Source organism: Dryobates pubescens, chromosome 11, assembly GCF_014839835.1.
Source record: "Dryobates pubescens isolate bDryPub1 chromosome 11, bDryPub1.pri, whole genome shotgun sequence".
In the NCBI taxonomy this organism is placed as follows: Eukaryota; Metazoa; Chordata; class Aves; order Piciformes; family Picidae; genus Dryobates; species Dryobates pubescens.
In genome coordinates, this window is record NC_071622.1 from 11,465,176 (window position 1) to 11,487,123 (window position 21,948).

The window sequence follows — 21,948 nt, forward strand, 5'->3', positions numbered from 1 at the left end:
AACTGTTAGGTCCAGGTCTTCTGTGCTCATGTGAATTCCTCACCTTAAAGTACTTTTTTTTTTTCAAAACCAAACAAACAACCCCCCCCCAAAAAAACCCACTCATGAACATCTAAAAACCCACATCATTTTGCTAGCTGCAATTATCCCAGAGTCACTTCCCTGCCAAAGTTCTGTAAGGACAGAAAAATTTTAAGAGGTAGTGTGCCAGTTTGTACTGCAGATCATCAATAATTCATCTGCTTTGAAATTTTCTCTTAGAACAGCAATGCTACCAAGTGCTTTGGTAGAAGGTTTTTTTACTTACAGCCCATACAGCTGTTGATCTATGAAGAGATTTCAGCATCTTGCATTCAACAAGGAATGAATGCAGACTTCCAGATTCATACTTAAATTAAGCTTGATTTCAACCCACCACGTATTCACACTGGATTCTGCACCAAAAAGATACTTCTTCACCAGAACTGAGTTGAGAAGTGCTGCATTAGGTTGGGACATGAGTCACTGACATCTGAGCAAAGAAATGAGAGACGCCTCTGTTTGATAGCACTGATCACAAAAGCGGAGGATAGCTGGAGCCACTGAAACAGGACAGGCAGTTCCTTCTATCAGCATTGATTTATTTGGGTTTTTCCATTCTTAAACCTCACCTCTCGTAATGTTCAGGTAGACAAAGTCTTGAATACTTCATACAGTGCTGTAACTAAATCTGTTGAGGTCAATTTGTCTGTCCTAGCAATTAAAATTAGCAACAGCACAACCCTAAACCATATCTTCCCTTTCCCTATAAAGTTAGCCAGAAAGCACATCTTCTAAGTGAAGACCAAGCACTTTAACCAGGGGAATAACATATGCAGCAGTTTATCATGTTGCAAAATAAATCTGCTCTGAAGAGGTGAGGTGTGGAGAGCTTTTAGTTTTCTCTTTCTCTCTCTATCTATCTGATACCAAAGATCACTTTTATTAGATTTCAGATTTTCATAATTGAAGCAAGACAGTGCTACCAGCTTGGCTTGAAACATTTCTTTTTATATGGTATGAGCTGTTCATGATGCAATTTTGTCACTGACTGAAGTCTCCTCCTACTCTGCCTCTCCCAGTCTGGTACCATAAATAGAAACGTATTCCTTGCCCATCCCGAGTTCTTGGCTCGGAGCTGTGTTTCTTGGCTTTACTCAGTGGGTTGTTTACAGTGCTTAAACCTTGCACCACTCTGTGGGAGGCCCAAAGACTAAGCAGGGATCTGTGCTTAGCTCAAGCAAACCACTTCATTAAGCATCTGGTTGCTTGCAGGAGAGGAACACCTTAGAATGGCATTTGGTTAGGTTGCCTGCATTTTACCAAAGCCATATGTGAGCTGTCTGACCCTTTTACACTGGTGTTTTTCATGGCCACACATGTCAGCAGAAAGACTAGGTGGTCCATTTAGGTAAGGGCTGAAGTCTGGTAAAGGGTGAAGAAAGTTCATAGGCTTGCTTCCATGCTACCACATTATTAGACAGCAGGAACTTGGTCTGTTCAGCCTTGGTTTGCTTTTCAGTATGTAGTTTGCCTTGAGTATTTTTGGGTTAGTAGGAAGTGCTGAGACTTGGCTTCAGAAACAAAGCTACTGTAGAAGTTGATACTGTTCCAATCATGTCAGCAAAATAGGAAACCAACTTGCTGCTGTGTTATCAATTTTGTTTCCTCGTATTCATTAAGGGAGAAATCCTCCCACTGGCAAGCTGGTTAAAGATGTTGAAGTCTAGTAATGTAAAGATACAGTGGAAAATACCAGTTGTACTAACAGTCATTAGCTACTTGTGGGCTGTTTTCTGTGCTATCAGTTGACCAATGGCTATTATTTGGTGGTCTAAAAAGCAAGCATATGGAATGAGTCTGTGTATGGATATTTATAGTTTGAATATCAAGGTGAAAGATGTGGCAGATGCAGGGATCTCGGTGGCCTTGCACAAAGGTGTCCCTTTGTGAACGGGGGGCATGTGTAAAGGCAGAATACAGAAGGCCATGTGTATACACAGAGTTGTAGCCTGTGATTTTTTGATGTAAAATGCTAAGACACCAGGTGGAGAATGTATGCAGTAACCAGCATTTACCCTATAACCCCTTCTTTTGTCTCCCTTCCCTTGACAAACAAGTCACTTTGGCCTGCTGCCAACAATACCAAAACCTTTGCAGAGCTGTATTTCCACGTACACATTCTTTTGTGTCCTCAGTTGGTTCATCAGTTCAGAGGATAATAATTTTTTCTGTTGTTGTTCCCTGGTCTGTACATTTCAAAGCAGCATGGTCAGCAAGATTTCCTTGCCTTCAACTTTTGCCCACCACTGGAAGAACTAGAGAAATGCTTCTCAATGAACAATTTAAGTTGTACAGGAAGGGTAATCACTCTCAGGAAGCAACTTTGAAGGGTACCACAGGGAATGATCCAAAGAGCAGGGAAGAGCTGCTGTGCCTGCAAGGTGGATTCTTCCACTGAGGAAGCTGAGTATAGCAGAATGAAGATTTTTATAGTGTGCAGTTATTGTGAAGGGAATAGGAACAGGATGCAGGTGTCAAGGTGGTGGCCCAGTGTGAAAAAACTGTCTAGGAAAAGCAGTTGTAAAAGAAGCTAGAAAGATGCCTGATTTTATTCTGCCTGTCTGCATTTGACAGGACCTTATGACACACTGTGTGGGGATACCCCAGGTCCTTCTCAATGAGAAACACCTCCAGAGGAGTAGCTGGAAGGATTGAGGCAGAGAATTGCCTGCTGCAGGAAGCTTACAGCCAAATGGTTCCTTGTCCATAATGCAGTGCTGGCCCTAGTGGGTTCCTGTCAGGAGCTTGTTAACAGACCAGCCTTTAGGCTTTGGCTAAGGATCTCTTCTCACAGAGGCTAAAATTGAAAGGGTCAGGAGAGCTATTTGCAAGTTACATTATCAATCTAACCTGACTTTCTGTTGATGCTTCTTCATTCCAGAGACAGCAATTACTAATCTGTTGTGCTTTAACTAAAAAGTCACTTGGTTGTTAACCACCTTTACTATTACAGCTCAGGCTAATGGTCACAAGTCCATACCTAGCTGGCCATTTTCTGGTACCATTTCAGACCCACCTGAAAAGTTTGTTTTCTACCTGTTTCTGAATATGAAGCTGTGCTGTCACTACAAATTCTGCTTGTGCTTTAGGTATTAATTGGTAGACAAAGGTTAGTACCAGTGTAGTTAGGAGTACTCAGTGCACGTCATAGAGGGAAGAAAACAACAATCTGCAAGAGGCAAAACCAAAAAATAAATAAAGCCTAGGAGCTCTTGAGTAAAAGCATCTCAATTCTTGACTACTGGGTGGTATGCTGCAGTGTTGACTGAGCTTGGTTTTGGAGAAAGAAAGGTCCTCTACTTGTCAAAAGCTTGGGAAGACAACAGTATGTAGGTATCTAAAGGCATTTTCTTTGTTTAGTTACTGTTTCTACATGTTAGGTGATGGTAACAGAGGAACTCACATCACAGGCCCTATGGGGAACTCCACATTACCACAACATCTCCACAGTTTTATATAGTTTCCACAGCCAGAACCTTTAAAAATACAAATATTTTGAATAAGCCAGGTTGCTCATTCCTTACCTTGAGTTTGATCTTCATCACCTGGGGCAGCTGGCTTTCTCTCAGGACAGTGGAGTTTATAGATTGGAGAAATGCTGGCTTGTCTTGGTGGGCTTCTGCAGCAGCTTCTCTCTCCCTGCAAAGACCAACTGACTGACTTCCCTTTCCCTGCTCCCTTTTATACCCCTCTGCAGGCCCAGTGCCTTCCCAGGTGTGAGGCTGCCATGCTGATGCCTTGTTCTTTAACCCTTCCTTGGCCATGTTAGGAGAAACTTGCTCTGCTATAAACCATGCAGCCTTTGCTAGAAAAGTAGGGCTTTTGAGGAATTCATCAAACAAATCCTGTATTTACTTAAGGGGTAATTTGACAGTGTCCTTTCAGAGAGCTGGCATGAATCTTAATAAATAACAAATACACAGGTCAGCCTGAGCAGACTGCACTGCCCTTACTTTCTGTTTCTTTCTGAAGTCCTGGGACATCCAGGAGTGGTTCCTTGCTCAGTGCTTGCACATCTCTTGGATGTGTATTTTCACTAACACGTTTCCTGTTGATTCACGTAGCAATGGCACCAGCAACGTGTGGAGTGGAAAAATGAATCAGGCTGGGCGGCCTCTTAATGGGTGATCTGTTGTGCAATTTGTAGAGAGGAATTTCTCCAAGGAAACTGTTTGCTTTCTTCCCAAACACTTTGTTGCCTAACTGTTAGTGGAATAAAACTCTGTCTTTATAGCTCATCTCAAAATTGTTTCAACTTGCAATCCAGTCCCCACATCCTCTGTTTGTTCAGCACTCCCTGGGAAGCTCCACCCTCACTTCCAGCTAATGACCACATTAACCCACAGCTTGATTTTTCCCAGTCTCTCCTTCATCTGCTCAGCAGCACTTACGTTTTCATTGGCCACCAGACTTGGGAGTGGGGGTCGTCTGCACGTGGTGGCATTTGTGCTGGTAGGGGACTTCTTGGGTCAAGCAGCCTCTTCTGCTTGCTGCAAAGCACAGGATGATGATGGGGACGGTCCTCTTCCAGTCTAGCAGCTATGGCAAAGAGGGCAAGCTGCTCTGCTGCCTTGGCGAGGAAACCTCTGAGCCTGGTGTGAGTTTCACAGGTATGGTGTTCAGGGATGTAATGCTGTGCTAGACCTTTCCTCTTTTTCTTCTCTGAGTGCTTCAAGGAGGATGTGGATCCTTTCAGGTCTGTGTTTGTCTTGTAGTACGAGTCCAGCCAGGGGCAGGACTGAGACTGGCTGCTTTTATCTGGGATTTTGTATTATTGAAATGCTTCATTTTAATGAGCAGTTACATAGATGTATGTTTCAGAAGTAGAGACCACTTCAGCACTTGAGGTGACTCTCAAATTTAAGCTCTTGGACCAGAGAACTTGGTAATTGCAGTGTTGGCGGCAGAGGGTGGGAGACAAAACAGCCCTTATGTGTTGCTGAGTAGGAAAAGCATTCATATCCGGAGAGAAGCAAATTGTATTGTGGGAATAAAGCAAAGGAAGGAGATGGATGAAGCATAACCTCTTCTCCTGACCGTGGATTACTTGTACACTATATGATGATGTAAGTTTTCCATTGTATAGGAAATTGAGGTAGTAATATATGATTTGTGGTTAGCCCTTAAAAGGAGCTGATACAAACCTGAATTTCCCAACTCATTTCCTTACTCTTGGTGTGAACAGGACTTGCAGCCTATTCAGTTGGAGGAGGAGTAGTTGTGATATGCTGTGGTTATCCTACTGAATCGTATGCAATCATGTTTCACTGACCTTCCATATCCTTACATATTGGATGCTATAGATCCCACACCAGACAGAGCAGCATAGGTTGTTATGCAATAATAATCTGCAATAAGTACTTTTGTATCCTGATAAATTCCCTTTTGGTAGAGATCAGGTAAGCTTTACACTTACTTAAGCATCCAAGTCACTCTAAAGATGAAAGTGAAGGAAGTTAGTGAGACTTGAACTCTTAAAAGCATTTGATTTTCAGGTAATGTGATTTTTAGGGAAGCACTGTAGCTAAGTGATTGGAGGTTCTCATCAAACATTAACTTCTGCTGGCTTTTTTTTCATAAAGTGTGTGTTAAGAACATGTGCCAGCCTCCCAGGCATTCCTGAGGAACTGGTGGTAGTCCCACATCTTCTTTCTAGTCCTTGCTGGTGATCCAGCACCACACCACAAATGGGTTTGTGTGGGCAGAGCTGCTCAGCACTCAGCAGCAGGTGGCATTTCTGCTGGTTTTGCCTTGGCCAAAGTGCCCGCTGCTGGGCTCAGCCTGGTCAGGGTTGGCTGGTCATTGCATTTGCTGCAGCAGTTCAGAGGCTGAGCCGGTACTGGGCTGCTTCAGGCTTACCCAGCAAGTACCTGCTAAATGCTTAACCCTGTGCTGTCCGTATTTTCCGTTCACGAGCTGCTCTGGCATGAGAAAGAAACTTCAAATATGCTTTGATTTACAACAAGCACATCTAGTTTTGTTTAAAGCCTTTCACATTTTGGCAGATAGATAATTGGAAGTAGGAAGTTGCTTAAGCACCATTAAGGTATTTTGGAGCTGAAAGGTGTGACATTTATTGGAAACACTGCCTTGCTTTTAGGTTTGCTCCTCAGCAGAGATGTGTAAGTCATATTTCTTGTATAGCACATTTGCTGAGTGACTTTGCTCAAGGCACTGAAACACCTTCTCTAACACAAGTCACTGTAGGAGTATAAATATGTGTTATTTAATTAAATATGTATTTTTACTCCATAAAGAGAGATAGAACTGGTGGTCTTTTGTGCTGCTTAACAACTGAACATGGATATGCCCACACCCAGCCCTAAAAAAATGGCAGTGGGATGTTGGCCATGCTCTAATGTAGGTAGCTGAGCAGGCACCGAGGTTTCTCCTTTTCCATGGCAGCACCCAGTCTGATGGGTTAGTGTATTGCAAAACTAATGGCAGTTGCTAGTTAGGAACAAGAAGTGTATGCAAATACTGCATCTGCAGACAATGAATTCAAAGAAGTGACATCTTGGTAGCTTCATCTCTAGTCACTTCTGTTGCTGCTTGGAGGGCTACTTTGGCAAGAGTCAGGCTCTTCAGTAACTGCAAGATGAGCTGGTTATGCAAGCAGGATAACTGAGTAATTACCAGAAATGCAAACCAACCCCACTAGGCCACACATTTAAATTCAAAACACAACAAACCTCAACCATTCACTTTCTCATGTACCTACAATACAGTTGAAAAATTCCATGTGGATGCTGGGAACCCCCAATACATCCTCCTCTTCCAGGCTCCAGCTCTGTCCTGTGACAGGGATTTGGCATATGTTTGCCTATTACTTGGCACAGGCTTCTTCCTGTTTTGTGTTTTGGTGACTTCCCAGTTTTCCCATCCTCTACTGCATTTGAGCTCTTTGTTTACTCTGAAAGTACTTTACAGACTAGTTCTCCTCTCAAATGTCAATCTCATGAGAGTGTGGAGAAGGGGACAGTTCCATGCACACATTCTTTGGCAGTGGTCTGCTTAAAGACATCCTGAGCCTGACTTCTCAGCCCGTCAGAAGTGGGCCAAAGCAAAGATCATATAAAGAGGACTTTACATGCTTAGTGCATTTGATGAAATCTTTTTACAGTGTACACTTCCATATGTAAGTTCCACAAGAGAATTCAGAAATATATATCTTAGGATGGGAACTGGAGTCAGTTGTGTCAGCAGAAAAAAATATTTATGCCTTCATATTTATTTACCCCCTTGAGCAGCCCACGTGTGAAACCACATCATCACTCCTTCTCTTATCTTACTGTTGAAATCTATTTCTGGGCAACCTCTCTATGGGTTAGAAAGTCTTGGCATAGCACCACTATGAAGTTGTCAGACATTTCTGCTCTTTATTACAGTTCTTTCCAAAACACCAGTGTATGTAGATTTGTTTTTCATCATCACAGGAACTATGGAGACTTCTTTCTTTCATCTATAAATGAAGTCTGATTTCTCCTCCCACTCTCTTGTACTACGAAGTTTGCATCAGTTGTCATTTGAAACAGAAAAACAGAACTGCCTGGGTATTCAGAAACACTGCTGCTAGATACTCAGCATCACCCTTACTGCTTTCTGTCCCCGACAGTCTCCAACCTCTTATTTACACAATCTTGAAATGGTTTACAAATCACCACCATTCCTGCTAACACTGGATCAGTTACTGTCCCAACCAGTAGGTCTCATTTGTGTCAGAGTTTAGTCTGTCTCACCTATGTTTGTAATGTCAGTTTCAGATCGAGCCTGTCTGCTGCAGCCACAAAAGCAATAAAGACATTAACCAGAACATTTTAGTGTCAAAAGGTTTCCTTCAGTACTTCACGTAATTAAAAAGCACTTTTAGTTTCTCACTCTTTTTTTATCTGTGCTTTTATCTGCTGATCTCACCAAGCATATCTTCTCTATGCTTAAATGCCTTCAAATAAATAGAAGTATCTACAATATAATAAATGTTAACTGGAAATGTTATATACATAGCATGCTACTTGATATATAGGCAGTTAGTCACCTTCTCCAGGCCCTGTTAGAAGTAAGCTGTAGAAGTAAGAGTCAGCAAAGCAGGGATTGAAAAGCACTGATCTAGGATGTGCAAACCTGATGTTCCCTTTCCTGCATATTGTGCAGTAAGAGCTTCCTTCTGCTCTGTGGTGGGTTTTGATCTGCTTGCAGCGGTACACAAGGTTATCTCCTCTTCTGCTCTTTCAGAGGCCTTGCACCGCCCCTATGGTTGCGATGTTGAACCCCAGGCACTGAATGAAGCCATCAGATGGAGCTCCAAGGAGAACCTGCTCGGAGCCACTGAGAGCGATCCCAATCTCTTTGTTGCACTTTACGATTTTGTAGCGAGCGGTGACAACACGCTCAGCATCACCAAAGGTAAGGCTGGGAATTGCAAAGCAGCTACTGGGGTGAAAACTGACTTGCAGCAAACAGCAGAATCCTTCTGCCAGTCCTGTGGGAGCAATGAGAGAAGATGATTCCCTAAACTGGTGATGATAAGCAGACGTTCGCTCTCTTGCTTGTGTTGGAGAGACACCTGCTGGGCAGTTCTCCCCGTACAGACATCAGTTTTTGCAACACTGGCTGTTCCCATCCTAGGCTCTCCAAATCATCACCCCTATTTTGGGAAGGGGCAGAGGAAAAACATTATTGATGATAACAGAATTCAGCACTTTCAACTGGGGCAAAATCAGCAATTAAAAATTTCCCCAAGATGGTTTTGTCTCTGTTCAGTACGTTTAGCAGTATACGACCTGCTGCAGAAGCGTTTTCAGTCGTGTGTCATTTAAGGCTTCAGGGACACAAACCTCATCCCTCCAAGGCAAAAAGGTCTTTCCAGTCTAAAAAGCTGGGCTACAGAAAGCTTTTTGAGTTTATCAGTCACAGTGCAGTAAATTAGGGAATGGTGTCCTCAGTCTTTTGTCATAAATACTTACGGAATCATAGAATTGTTTTGGTTGGAAAAGACCTTTAAGATAATTGAGTCCAACCATCAATTTAACACCCCATGGCCATTAAACCATGTCCCAAAGTGCCATGTTTACATATTTCATGAACATCTCCAGGAATGGTGACTCTACCACCTCCCTGGGCAGCCTGTTCCAATGCCTGATTTTTCATAAATAAATTTTTGTTAATATCCAATCTCAACCTCCCCTGGCACAATTTCAGGCCATTTTCTCTCATCCTATCACTTGATAGAGAGAAGAGACTTGACACCCACCTCTCATTCCAGCCTCCTTTCAAGTAGTTGTAGAGAGCAATGAGGTCTCCCCTCAGCCTCCTCTTTTCCAGATTAAACAATCCCAGTTCCCTCAGCCATTCCTCACCAGACCTGTTCTCTATACCCTTCACCAGCTTTGTTGCCCTTCTCTGCACACATTCCAGCACCTATAATGTCTTTCTTGTAGTGAAGGGCTGAAACCTGAACCCAATATTTCAGTTGTGGCCTCACCAGTGCCAAGTAGAGGGGCATGATCCCTTCTTTACTCCTGCTTCATATGTAGCAGTTCAGTTATGAGCTTGCCTCTGCAGATTGGTGTTGTTAGGTAGTGCTTATTTTGCTGTTCTTTTCTGTCTGGTGCCAGGTGAGAAGTTGCGAGTCCTGGGTTACAACCAGAATGGTGAATGGAGTGAGGTACGCTCAAAGAACGGGCAGGGCTGGGTCCCCAGCAACTACATCACACCAGTGAACAGCCTGGAAAAGCACTCGTGGTACCATGGGCCGGTGTCACGCAGTGCAGCAGAGTATCTGTTGAGCAGTCTCATCAATGGCAGCTTCCTGGTTCGTGAGAGCGAGAGCAGCCCAGGGCAGCTGTCCATCTCGCTCAGGTACGAAGGACGTGTTTACCACTACAGGATCAATACCACCTCAGATGGAAAGGTAAGGATCTCTGCATAATGCTGTGGAGAGAAGCAATGAAGGTGTTAAGAGGTGGTACAGAATCCCAAGTTGCAGACTGAGGGGCGTATGTAAGAGAGAAGTCCACTGGTTGATTAATGTGAAAAAGGAACATGTATGCCAGGAGTTGGGTGGGAACTCACTGAGCACCACTTGGGAAGAAGTGCAGATACTACTGAAAGCAGCTAGGGAGCAAAGCTGCTTCCCATCCATTCACTTAGAGCAAGGAGAGCTCCGTAAGCTAGCAGTTTTGATCAACATTTTGAAACCTTGATCAAATAGCAGTGTGAGGTGTTGAAGCTGGCCTTTGCTTGGCTACAAGAGTCCCAGTTTTTGGTCTTGTAAAAAGCACAAGACAGGACCCAGCTCTGCTCTCGAGCAATAGCTTAGATCTAACTGCCTTCTGTAGATAAAAATCCCACAGATTAATATTAATTTGCCCAGCAACATGAGAACAAAGACTCCAAAGTCTTTGTTTTACCTTTTGGGTTTTTAAAACCTGCTAGAATGCTTTTGCTGTAGCAGTTTTCCAGTGTTACTGAGAGCTTCCAGCTGCCTTCATTTAAGCAGGTTCCTGGCTTGTTCCCCACAGGTATATGTGACTGCAGAAAGCCGTTTCAGCACGCTAGCAGAGCTAGTGCACCATCACTCAACGGTAGCAGATGGACTGGTGACAACTTTGCATTACCCAGCACCCAAGTGCAATAAGCCCACTGTCTATGGAGTGTCCCCCATCCATGACAAGTGGGAGATGGAGCGGACTGACATCACCATGAAGCACAAACTTGGGGGAGGGCAGTATGGCGAAGTGTACGTTGGTGTCTGGAAGAGATACAACCTCACGGTAGCTGTGAAGACATTAAAGGTGAGATTTCAGATTGTTACTTGCAGTTCATTTCAGTCACCATTTATGATGAGGGTAAGGAAGTGGTAACACTCTCAGTTATAGCACCTAATGATACGAGTATCAGAAAGTGGAGTGTGCTGATCTGCATAAAACCCATGCTTGAATCACAAAATTGTTTGGGTTGGAAGAGACCTGTAAGATCAAGTCATTAATCCAGCACTGACAAGTCCATCACTAAATAATGTCCTCACCACCACCACATCTACACATCTTTTAAACCCTTCTGAAGATAAGGATTCCACCACTTCCCTGGGCAACCTAAGCAGCTTAAGAGTAGCAAACAATGTTTGCTTTTCAAACATCAAACTTGCAGCAGTGCATGTGGCTTAGGAACAGCCTGGAGTTTTGGTTCAGCAAGCTCCTGCAGGAATGTCCCGGTCAGATCTGTAGAAATGGTTACCAAGTCCACTTCCCTTCCCTCAGAGAGCTTGTGGAAGCTTTACCAAATCAAAGGTGCTGGAAATATCTTCCACAACCTCTCCCCTGCTCCTGGGGGGGGAAAAAAAAAAAATCAGCTTCTCTTCCTCCCACCAGCCACAACTGCTTTGATGTGGCCACAATGGCTACCATACAGAAGAGCCTCATGCTTTCTGGGTACTGCAGATCTACTTGGCCATGCTGCAGGTCAGCCAGGCAGCTGTTCAGGGCTGTTATAGCTTGTTTTGGTAAAAAACATCAAATCAGCAGAATGGAGATGAGGATACGTGGTGTTAAGCAGACCTTGGGTGTGAGAATAAGTTTTTCCCTTCTTTTGCCTCTCTCTCTATCTAGGAAGATACCATGGAGGTGGAAGAGTTCTTGAAAGAAGCTGCTGTGATGAAGGAGATCAAGCACCCAAATCTAGTGCAGCTGTTAGGTCAGTGAAATTCCTTGCTTTTTCTGTTCTTGCTTGGGTTTATTCTAAAAGCAATGGGAGATTTTCTGTATTTATATAACTTTTGGAATCAGGTCAGGTTATGGGGTGGGATTTTTGACAGCTTACTCCTTTATGTGGTTATTGGAGCTAAGAGACATTTTAAATAAAACATCAAATGTAGTCAGTTCCATCAGTAGACAGCTTTGCTGTTAAGGCATTATATAAGTCTGCAAGACCAGCCTCCTATTAGTTTGTGCCCTTGGCCTTAGATGTGCTCCAGGGTTCAGTTTCCAGGGTCAAATTCCTTTTCTGCTGTGTTAATTCAGGTTTACAGAATTATTTTGGTGACTCATTTTAGGGGGAAAAAAAGTATAAGGAAATTGAAAGAAAAAGGTTTGATTGGAAGCAAAATAAATACTGATCTTCACAATTCTCAAATCAGAGACATTGACAGAAAGAGCTGCACTGAACAGAACAAATCAGTCCCTAATGAAGCAGATGACAACCAGATAGCTGCTGCTGTAAAGGACCCTGTGTATCACCAAATAAGTACATGAGCTTCAGACGGTGGAGATGCAAGTCAGATCAAACAGCACATCAATGGCAGACATCTTCAGGCTCTCCAGCTTGGCTGGGCCCTGTCTGTCTCACTGACAAATGCATGATATGGTGACCACTGCAGAATAGTCTGCATAGCTGTTAATTCTACATTTACAAAGATTCTAGAAGCAGCACCCTAAACCTTTACTAGTGTGTAATTGCCTCTGGACTTTGGCTGCTTTCAGGAGCAAAGCCTAGGATGAAAGGAGAAATGAGAAGAATGTGAAGGCTTTTAATAATGGCAACCATTCTGTACCCACTTAAAAACTGGGCACAGGTGAAGTGTCTGCCCAGCCCTGTCTGGTTCCAGGAGTAGAGGCTGAAAGATTTCCCATCAGAGAGATGCTTTTTTGCTCTCTCTGATGCACAGTGTCACTGTGTTTTACTCTGTGTAAAAGTATCAACAGGCTTTCAGCAGCACTGCAGTGGATGCTCACAGAGCTGTGGCATGAGTGTCCTGTTGCACTTCTCCTCCACTGCTACATACTTTGTACATACTTACAATGACTGTAGCAAGTAGTCATCTGAGGAATGTGTAAGAACATGGCCTTAGGAGCAGGTCCCACCGTGCTGATCACTTACCCAGCTAGCACACATGGGAGTGCTTTGCATTGCTCTGTCTGTTTCAGTCTGCAAGTCTTGCCAGTTGACTGGTACCTACCTCCAGTTGGCCACTCCTTAGCTTTGTGAAGGAAGAAAAGGGAAGAAAAGCAAATCATGTGTTGAAAGTAATTCCTATTTCATTCTGTAACCCTCCAAAGAACAGAACTGGCCCTTCATGTATATTACATACAAATAGCAGTTCCTTGATAGGCATGTCCTGGGTTAACAGAGCCTGCGCCCACAAGCCACCACCTCTACAGACAGGAGGGAAATTAACTCAGAAAACCTCTGGGCTGAGATAAAGAGAATTTAATGAGGTGATAAGATGCACAATTACCTTAGCCTGTTTGCAGAATAGTACAGCAAAATGCAGAAGCAGCAGCAGAAGCCAATGCACTCCCTCACCCCCTGACCTGCAGCCCACCCAGCAGAAAAGACCAACACCCCAAACCTTGAATCTGAAAGCAGCAACCTGAACAAGAAACTGAACTTCAAGCCCCATGAGACTGCTCCAGCCAGCACTTTTGATTTTGAAGCTGGCATGATGGCAGCATGGTACTGAATATCAGCAGCAGGTTAAACTCAACCCATAACAACCTATGATCATAGAATGGTAAGGGTTGGAAGGGATCTCCAGAGATCATCTCGTCCAACCTCTCTGCCAAAGAAGGATTACCTAGGGCAAGTCACACAGGAACACATCCAGACTGGTCTTGAAAGTCTTGGAAGAGGAGGAGCTTACACAACCTCTCTGGGCAGCCTGTTCCAGTGCTCTGTCACCCTTACAGAATGTTTCTTTCTGTCCATAAAGTGGATGAAGAGACAGACAGAAGCACTGAATATTAAGTTGGGCTGCATAGATCTGGGTCTGGTAGGTGGAAGTCTTCACTGCTCAGAGAAAAACTCACAGTATAAAATGCAACAAATTGATATTAAAGGAGGAGTAATGGTAAGGCAGGGAAGGAAGAGAAGCTTTATTCACATGTCCTGTCCTCCTCACTCCTAGGTGTCTGTACCCTGGAGCCACCCTTTTACATCGTGACAGAGTACATGCCGTTTGGGAACCTGCTAGACTATCTGCGGGAGTGCAACCGAGAGGAAGTGAGTGCTGTTGTGCTGCTCTACATGGCCACTCAGATATCCTCTGCTATGGAATACCTGGAGAAGAAGAACTTCATTCATAGGTAGGTGAAGCCACATTGAGCTGGTACAGTTTCAGATGGCAATGATGAATAGGCCTAGGAATTCCTCCTTTTAGGGCTGTTTCATCCAGAGCTCACACTAGTTTATGCATGGGCTGTTCTGATTTCAGTACTGTCTTGCAATACCATGATTTTCATAACAACCTTAAAAGCTCATGCACAACTGCCTGCCAGCTGTGAAGATTGGCGTTGTCCTGTTCTGATGTATCTGCAAGATGTGGTCAAATCCAAGTCCTCTTATAATCCAGTCAGGTAAAGCCATACCAGAGAGCTGTTACCAATGTGTGATGAGCTGCTGATCTCATCCTTTTCTCAGGAAACAAACTTCTCACCTTATTGCTCCTGAGATTAGTCCACTCAGTTTTTGACACTGTTCAAAGCAAAGCTCACATTGCTTTTGTCTGCAGTAAAAAGAGAGTTCTTCCTGATCCAAAAGAGAGGGACAGGCTATGCAACCACAAGACTGCATTTAAAGCTCTGCTTGTGCTCCACTAAAGGAGTGTGCTTTTCCCCTTTGCACAGGGACCTGGCAGCACGGAACTGCTTAGTTGGGGAAAATCATGTGGTGAAGGTGGCTGACTTTGGCTTAAGTCGACTTATGACTGGAGATACCTACACAGCTCACGCTGGAGCCAAGTTCCCAATCAAATGGACAGCTCCTGAGAGCCTGGCCTATAACACCTTTTCAATCAAATCAGATGTGTGGGGTAAGAAAGCTACACTTCAGTGCTCTTCTCTTTTTCAGTTTGCTGTGCTTTGCCAGCCTAGACAGTAATTTGCTTTCTGGCCTGAGCAGATGGTCGCAACTTCTTAGATCAACAGCATTTTTAGCCTGTGATATCTTCACCTGGACTGGCCAGAAATGTCTGCAAGGCTTATGACCAGGAATTTTGTTTTCCTCGTTTTGCAGCCTTTGGGGTGCTGTTGTGGGAAATTGCTACCTATGGGATGTCACCATACCCAGGCATTGACCTCTCTCAGGTGTATGATCTGCTGGAAAAGGGCTATCGGATGGAACAGCCAGAGGGGTGCCCTCCAAAGGTTTATGAACTGATGAGGGCATGTGAGTATCTTCTTTCAGTGTGGGGTGTTTGCTGCCTCCTTGGACAGAATCAAAATTTATCTCCTACCAGTTTCAGGCACTGAGATTTACTCTGCTCTCTCACCTTGCAGGCTGGAAGTGGAACCCACCAGACAGACCTTCCTTTGCTGAGACCCATCAGGCTTTTGAAACCATGTTCCATGACTCAAGCATCTCAGAGGGTGAGAGTCACTATTGCTTTCTTTCTGAAACAGTGCTGGAGGTTATCCCCAGAGTGCTGTGTCTTATGGACGGGCCCTTAAGGCTCATCTGCCAGCAGTGCAGAGTCTGGGGAAGCTTCATTCCTCAGTTTCTTGACTATGAGTGGGTAAATGTTATGTTCTCTTTCTTGCTGCACAAATACTCAATAAACTTCAGTAAAGCACTCCAGGAGACAGTGGAGTTTCATTGGAGCACTAAGATGCCAGAGTCTAAAGAATATGGCCTCCTCTACTAGAGGAAGCCTCTTGTTTCCCAGACTGAAGAGCAAGAAGTGTCAGTGATGCTGAGAGAAAGATTATGCATGTCATGATCCCTTGCTGACTGCAGCAATTCAGTAATGAAATATTATTCTGCCAGTCCTCACTTTTAAAAAAGCATGCCTTAATCTCTGGATTTGCTACTTAGCTACTTCCAGGAGTGAATCTGTGCAACTCAGCTCTCCAGTGTAACCAACTCAGGAGGTCAGTAGTGGTGAGAAGTGTGACACTAGACAGCAGACAAGCAGAAATATCTAAGCTTTTAAAATTTTTAATTAAATATGAAGCTGATCCTTCCACTTCCCTGATACATTTAAAAACACACCAGAACAAACTCTACCAAGGAGGATCTGTAACAGGCACATCAAGTGCCCTTGCACAGCTGCCAACCTGGCTGTGGGCAGGAGGCTGTTAGGTTTTTTCTGGCTTGTTTATTTTTCAGTCACATACCTTGTGTTGACATTGGGAAGGAAACACACAGTCTTCATTTCTGATGGGGAGGTGCAGTGCTTTGCCTCAGCAAAGCAGCTTAGATCCAGATCCAAGGGAGAACACAACTTTTGGGAGATCCCAGGAGCAGCAGCAGGAAGAAACTTAACTAAAAAGAGAGGCAAATACATTAAATGCTGGATTTAGCTTGTGAGCAACCCTTAACCCATCAGAGAGCAGAGTTCATGTGAGACCTCCTGTACAGATCCTACCACTGGGTGTTTTGCTGCATTTATGAAGGTGCACATGGGTTTGAAAACATTATGAAAATCTTGCCCTGAATGCCTCTGGATTTGAGGAAGAGCTAAATCCATAGCCTGCATATTTCTCACTTATCTATCTCTTCTTGCCAGTTTGGGTTTGCAGTAAAGACACAGATTTTCTGTTCCTCTGCTGTTCTCTATTCTAACTGCTCCCTTTGTGTTTTTCTTTCCTCACAGAGGTAGCAGAGGAGCTTGGAAGAACAGCCTCCTCCTCATCCATAGTTCCTTACTTGCCCCGGTTACCCATGCTTCCCTCCAAGACCAGAACACTGAAGAAGCAGGCAGAGAACAAGGAGAACATTGAAGGAACACAAGATACCGTGGAACACTCAGCCTCCAGCTCAGCACCAGGTACGGGCTCTGGGACAGCTGCAGTGAGGCCACATGCTCTGGGACAGGCTTGCTGCAGGTGTAAGTGGCCAGAGGAACCAGAGGACAGCACAAGGTGACACAGGAAGGTGCTTTGTGCTGCTGTGTCCCTGTTGGCCGCAGCAGCAGCCTGGTTGTTTACTGGCAGGTTGAAAACACTGCAGCTTGCTCAGTCTTCCTCTCGCAAATCCTGTTGTATTTTTTCTTTAAAATTTAGTTTTGCTGCTTGTTTTTTAATGCCAGAGCAACTTCACTTTCCCCTCAGCAGTCTCTTAAGTGACCTTCTGAGTGCAGACAACAGAAAAATCAGGCATACGGAAGTGGAATAAAAGTAAAAAGACTTCAAAAGCACACCAGCCTTACACAAAAATGGAAGCGCTGACTTCCTCTCTCAGTCTCTCTCTGCAGAACCTGGGCAGCTAAATAGAGCAGGCCCATAAAGCCCACTGCAGGACATAGAGGTGGAAATGGAGCCTGGCTTTGTAGCTTCACACTTGTCTCTTCTGTCTAGGTTTTATCAGAAGCACACAGCCAACAAGCGGGTCTCCAGCGCTGCCTCGCAAGCAGAGGGACAAGTCTCCCAGCAGCCTGTTGGAGGATGCCAAAGAGACCACGTTCACCAGGGACAGAAAAGGTGGCTTCTTCAGCTCCTTCATGAAGAAGAGGAATGCTCCCACACCTCCCAAGCGCAGCAGCTCCTTCCGGGAGATGGAGAACCAGCCCCATAAGAAATACGAGCTCACGGGTAACTTCTCATCTGTTGCTTCCTTGCAGCACGTGGATGGGTTCTCTTTTGCTCCCACGCAGCAGGACGCAAGCCTGGCGTCACCCAAGTGCTACGGTGGGGGAGTTGTGCAGAGGACCTTCTACACTGATGATGGCACTGGTAGCAGCAGTGGTGGGGGCGTGAGCACCGGCGGTGGGTGGTCGGGCATCACTGGTTTCTTTACACCGCGCTTGATTAAAAAGACACTGGGTTTACGAGCAGGAAAACCCGCTGGCAGCGAAGAAGCTTCAAAGCCTTTTCCAAGGTCAAACTCTACATCTTCCATGTCCTCAGGGCTTCCAGAGCAGGATAGGATGGCAATGACTCTTCCCAGAAATTCCCAGAGGTCAAAAATCCAGCTGGAACGGACAGTGTCCACCTCCTCTCAGCCTGATGAGAGCACAGGGAGGGCCAATGACCTGCTTCCCAAAAGGTTTGAAGAAGGCCCTGCTTTGACCAGAGAGAGACCAAAAGCAAAACTCTTGCCAAGGGGTGCCACAGCACTCCCTTTCCGAACCCCCTCTGGCTCGGAGGAGAAGGAGGGTCCAGGGCTAGTAGCAGCTCCTAAGGGCAAAGAAAAAAACAGTGGCCCGCGGCAAGGGGCTCTTGACGATGGCGAGAGACTGGGGTGGTCATCTCCAGTAAAGGCTGCAGCAATACTTCCAACCACTCATAACCACAAAGTGCCAGTCCTAATCTCACCCACTCTCAAACACACTCCAGCAGACGTGCAGCTCATTGGCACAGACTCTCAGGGTAATAAATTTAAGCTCTTATCTGAGCATCAGGTCACTTCTTCCGGCGACAGGGACCGGCCCAGACGGGTAAAACCAAAGTGTGCTCCACCTCCACCACCAGTGATGAGGCTCCTACAACAGCCTGCTGCCTGCTCAGATGCAGCAGAAGAGCTGAGCAATGCGGCGGGAGCACAGCACGGACTGGAATCGAGCGAAGGGAGTAAGAAGGCAGCAGCAGCAGCACCTGTTGGTGGAAAATCTGGGAGGCCCGTGATGCCTCCACCTCAAGTGCCTCTGTCATCGTCTTCCACCTCCCCGGTGAAAATGGCCAACGGCACGGCGGGCACGAAAGTAGCTCTAAGAAAGACCAAACAGGCAGCTGAGAAGATCTCCGCAGACAAAATCAGCAAGGAGGCTCTGCTGGAGTGCGCAGATCTTCTCTCCAGCGCCATCGCCGAGCCCACACCAAACAGCCAGCTGGTGGACACAGGGCACCAGCTGCTGGATTACTGCTCAGGCTACGTGGACTGCATCCCGCATACACGCAACAAATTTGCTTTCCGGGAAGCCGTGAGCAAACTGGAACTCAGCCTGCAGGAGCTGCAGGTGTCCTCAACAGCTGCTAGCGTCCCTGGGGCAAACCCCGTCCTTAATAACTTATTGTCCTGTGTCCAAGAAATCAGCGACGTGGTGCAAAGGTAGCTACTGTCAATCTGGGTAAGAGAAACACACATGGGGAGAGGGGAGGGGGGGACTTTTTTTCCGTACTGATGCTTTCAAAAGGAAAGACTGATACTTGAGTATGTGAAGTACCTCAGATCACTGAGTTCTCCTCACGTTTACAGGTTCATCTCAATAAAAAACAAAAGGGGATGGAGAGGGTAGAGCTAAGATGTAAGGGGCAGAACATCAAGGATTTGTCCCTACCTAGTCAGGCTGATCTGCTTGGTATGGCAAGAGAAGAAAGGCCCTTGCTCCTCCCTTGGAGAGGCAGGAGAATCGGTGGCAGGTTCTTGCTCTGGGAAGTGTGTTCTGATGTGTGATAGCTGGAGTCCTGGAGTGGCTGCAGGCCCCTTGGCTGTACTGATCCTCCCCGGCTGCACCAATGCATGCTTTGGCCTCTGAGAAGGCGAAGGAGAAGCCCTGGGGCTCCGCCGGTGCCCACCGCCGAGCTCTCAGAGCTCTGAAAGGGCAGGCGGTGTGCAGCTGGGGGAAGGTCTAATGCACTGACAGCGTTCAGAGCTGCTGGAAGCGGACGCACTAGCCCAGGCGGTGCTGACTTCCACGGCGCTGCTGCTGCTGTAAGAGAACTGCAAAATGAGTTAATATATGAACTGTCCCTTTGTCCCTCCCGTCCCCCTCATCCACCACACGTTCTCATCGTAGTCGTAGCGGAAGCGTCAGGGATGCTGGGCAGACTTACCACTGGAATACCCTTTCCCCGCCACACAGCCTTCACTCAGCTGACACCAGTTCTAGTGGTCTAGCACGGGTGCTGCTTGATGGTCTTTTGTGAGTAGTTTGGGGCTCTTGCACAACTTGCCAGTCTTGTTATTGGGGTGGGTGGGTTGGTTGGTTGTTTTCTCTTTTTTAAGCTCTAAATCGTTTTTAACTTGTTACCAGGTTGACTCCCCAGTTCAGTTTCATCCTTGGGAGGACTCACGGTAGGATAGGCAGAGCTTCTGGCTGTTCTCCACATTCCTCTAGCAGTCACAGTGCTGCAGGGCCAGCTGGAGAACCAAAGTACAGCCACGTGCCTTCACTGCTGCAGGGCTCCCTAGACCCGTCCCACTCACGGTGTAGTGCTAACACCTCACCGACGGCTTCCTGGGGTTTGTTCTGGTGCTTACTGGTCCTGCAGGCTTCCAGCTTCCCTGGAAGCTGGACTAGGTCTGTAAGCACAGGGAGGTTGCAGCCACAGCCATCATCTTTTCATGCATTTTAAAGGCTAGGCCAGAATCTCGTGCTGTGGAGTAGGGAACAGGCACATAAACTGTGGGCTCCTCTGCCCGAGATGTGACAACAAATGTGGTAGCTCTGCCTCAGAGAGCTCCTGCTGGGTTGTGGTCTCTGATGGCTGGTGCCTACTGACAATCCCAGAATGAAAGCAGTTGTGTCACTGAAGTTGTCTTCCTTGGTTGCCAGCACTGTTTGCAGACTGTTGTGGCCTCCAAAAGCTGGTCTGCTGTGTGTATGCACAGCACCTGAGGTGTAAATGCACTGGCAGGGAGGAAGACCTCAAGTAGTTGTTGCTTAAGGAAAGGAAGAGGCCTGATCCAAACACACATTACCCTGCATGCTGCTGCTCACTTTACTGTTGGTGATGATAGAGGATCTCACTTGCTTTGCACCTTAAATCTTTCTTTCTTTCACTAAAATGCTTTTTTAACTCGATCTGAGTGCAACTGTGCTGGTTTTAGTTGGAGCATTTAGACATGAGCTGGGGCACAGGTGTGAACTTGGAAGGTGGGCACTTCCTTTCCTGTCTAGGAGCACTGCCCTGTTGGTGCTTGGAAGTTGGCAGGGCTGCCTCAGTGAGAGTCCTTGGTTGTTCCATGGAGTGAGACAGGAGCCTGGAGAAGCTTTAGGAATGGGCTGGTGTCTGAGAAACCTCATTTTCATTGAGGTCTGTGGTAAACAGAGCTGTGTCACGACGCAGGAACGTGCACCGGTGAGCAGTACACGAGGTGGAATGGACCACGTAAGCTTCACTGCCTCGAGTAGGTGAAGCAATGAGAAGGCCAAGCAGTGCCTCCACCCCACCTGACAGGCAGGAACAAGAGTTAATTATTCCCACCAGTCACTTTTACTCCAGTGAGCTGGTACCTGAGTGGAGAGAAATGGAAGTAGAATAGAATAGAATAAACCAGGTTGGAAGAGACCTTCAAGATCATCACATCCAACCCATCATCCAACACCACCTAATCAACTAAACCATGCAACCAGGCACCCCATCAAGTATAGCCTGAGCAGTACCCAGCCAACCCAACAAAGTTCTGCAGTAGGCCCTTCAGCTTGCCCTGGCTCTCCCACAGCTCTCGGGGGAAGAGCTGTGCTGAGGCTCCTCCACAGCAGTACTCGGCCATGAGGCAGAGCTCCAAACTATTATCTTGTAGACTTTACCAAGGGCTTGTAGGGTTTACCTTATCTCTTGCAGTCATTTTTATTGAAGCTGCCTGTGGAAAGGTGACCTGCAAAGGGAAGGTAGCTTGTGGTATTGCTTCATGTGGCTTTGTCAAACAGCCAGCAGGATTTGAACAGTGTGGGAGCTTTCTTCAGGGCAGGAGGGCAGGTCCTGTTTGTCCTGGCAGACAATTGCCTGGTTTCATCACCCTACTACCACTCAGCCTAGGACAAGCAGATGGAGACCAAAGGGACTGTCAGGGGAAGGGTGGTGTAAGCAGGCAATTTTAAGGCTGTAACTCCAGTTCTGTGGAGCATTTGGAAAGAAGCCCCTTTGTTCCTGACTGCCAGTCGTCTGGAAAAGCTCCAGCAAAAGGATTGTAAAGCAAGAGGTTCCCGGAACATCTAACTACTCCATGGTCCCTCTTCCAGCCCTGTCTGAAGAAACCAACTGTGCCCCAGCA

General features: G+C 46.0%; 1 protein-coding gene across 2 annotated transcripts in view; it reads left to right on the forward strand.

Annotated features, from left to right (window-relative positions):
- The window catches only part of ABL2 (ABL proto-oncogene 2, non-receptor tyrosine kinase), a 48,276-nt gene extending 27,252 nt beyond the window's left edge, over positions 1-21,024 (forward strand). For both annotated transcript variants that reach the window (XM_054165136.1, XM_054165137.1), the window contains exons 2-11: positions 8,314-8,484; positions 9,696-9,991; positions 10,602-10,874; positions 11,688-11,772; positions 13,982-14,159; positions 14,700-14,884; positions 15,088-15,240; positions 15,351-15,440; positions 16,667-16,840; positions 17,370-21,024. In XM_054165136.1, coding sequence (XP_054021111.1) covers positions 8,314-8,484; positions 9,696-9,991; positions 10,602-10,874; positions 11,688-11,772; positions 13,982-14,159; positions 14,700-14,884; positions 15,088-15,240; positions 15,351-15,440; positions 16,667-16,840; positions 17,370-19,063 — 3,299 coding nt within the window. In that variant the 3' untranslated portion in view covers positions 19,064-21,024. The remainder of the gene's footprint in view (positions 1-8,313; positions 8,485-9,695; positions 9,992-10,601; positions 10,875-11,687; positions 11,773-13,981; positions 14,160-14,699; positions 14,885-15,087; positions 15,241-15,350; positions 15,441-16,666; positions 16,841-17,369) is intronic.
- Positions 21,025-21,948: the final 924 nt, after the last annotated feature.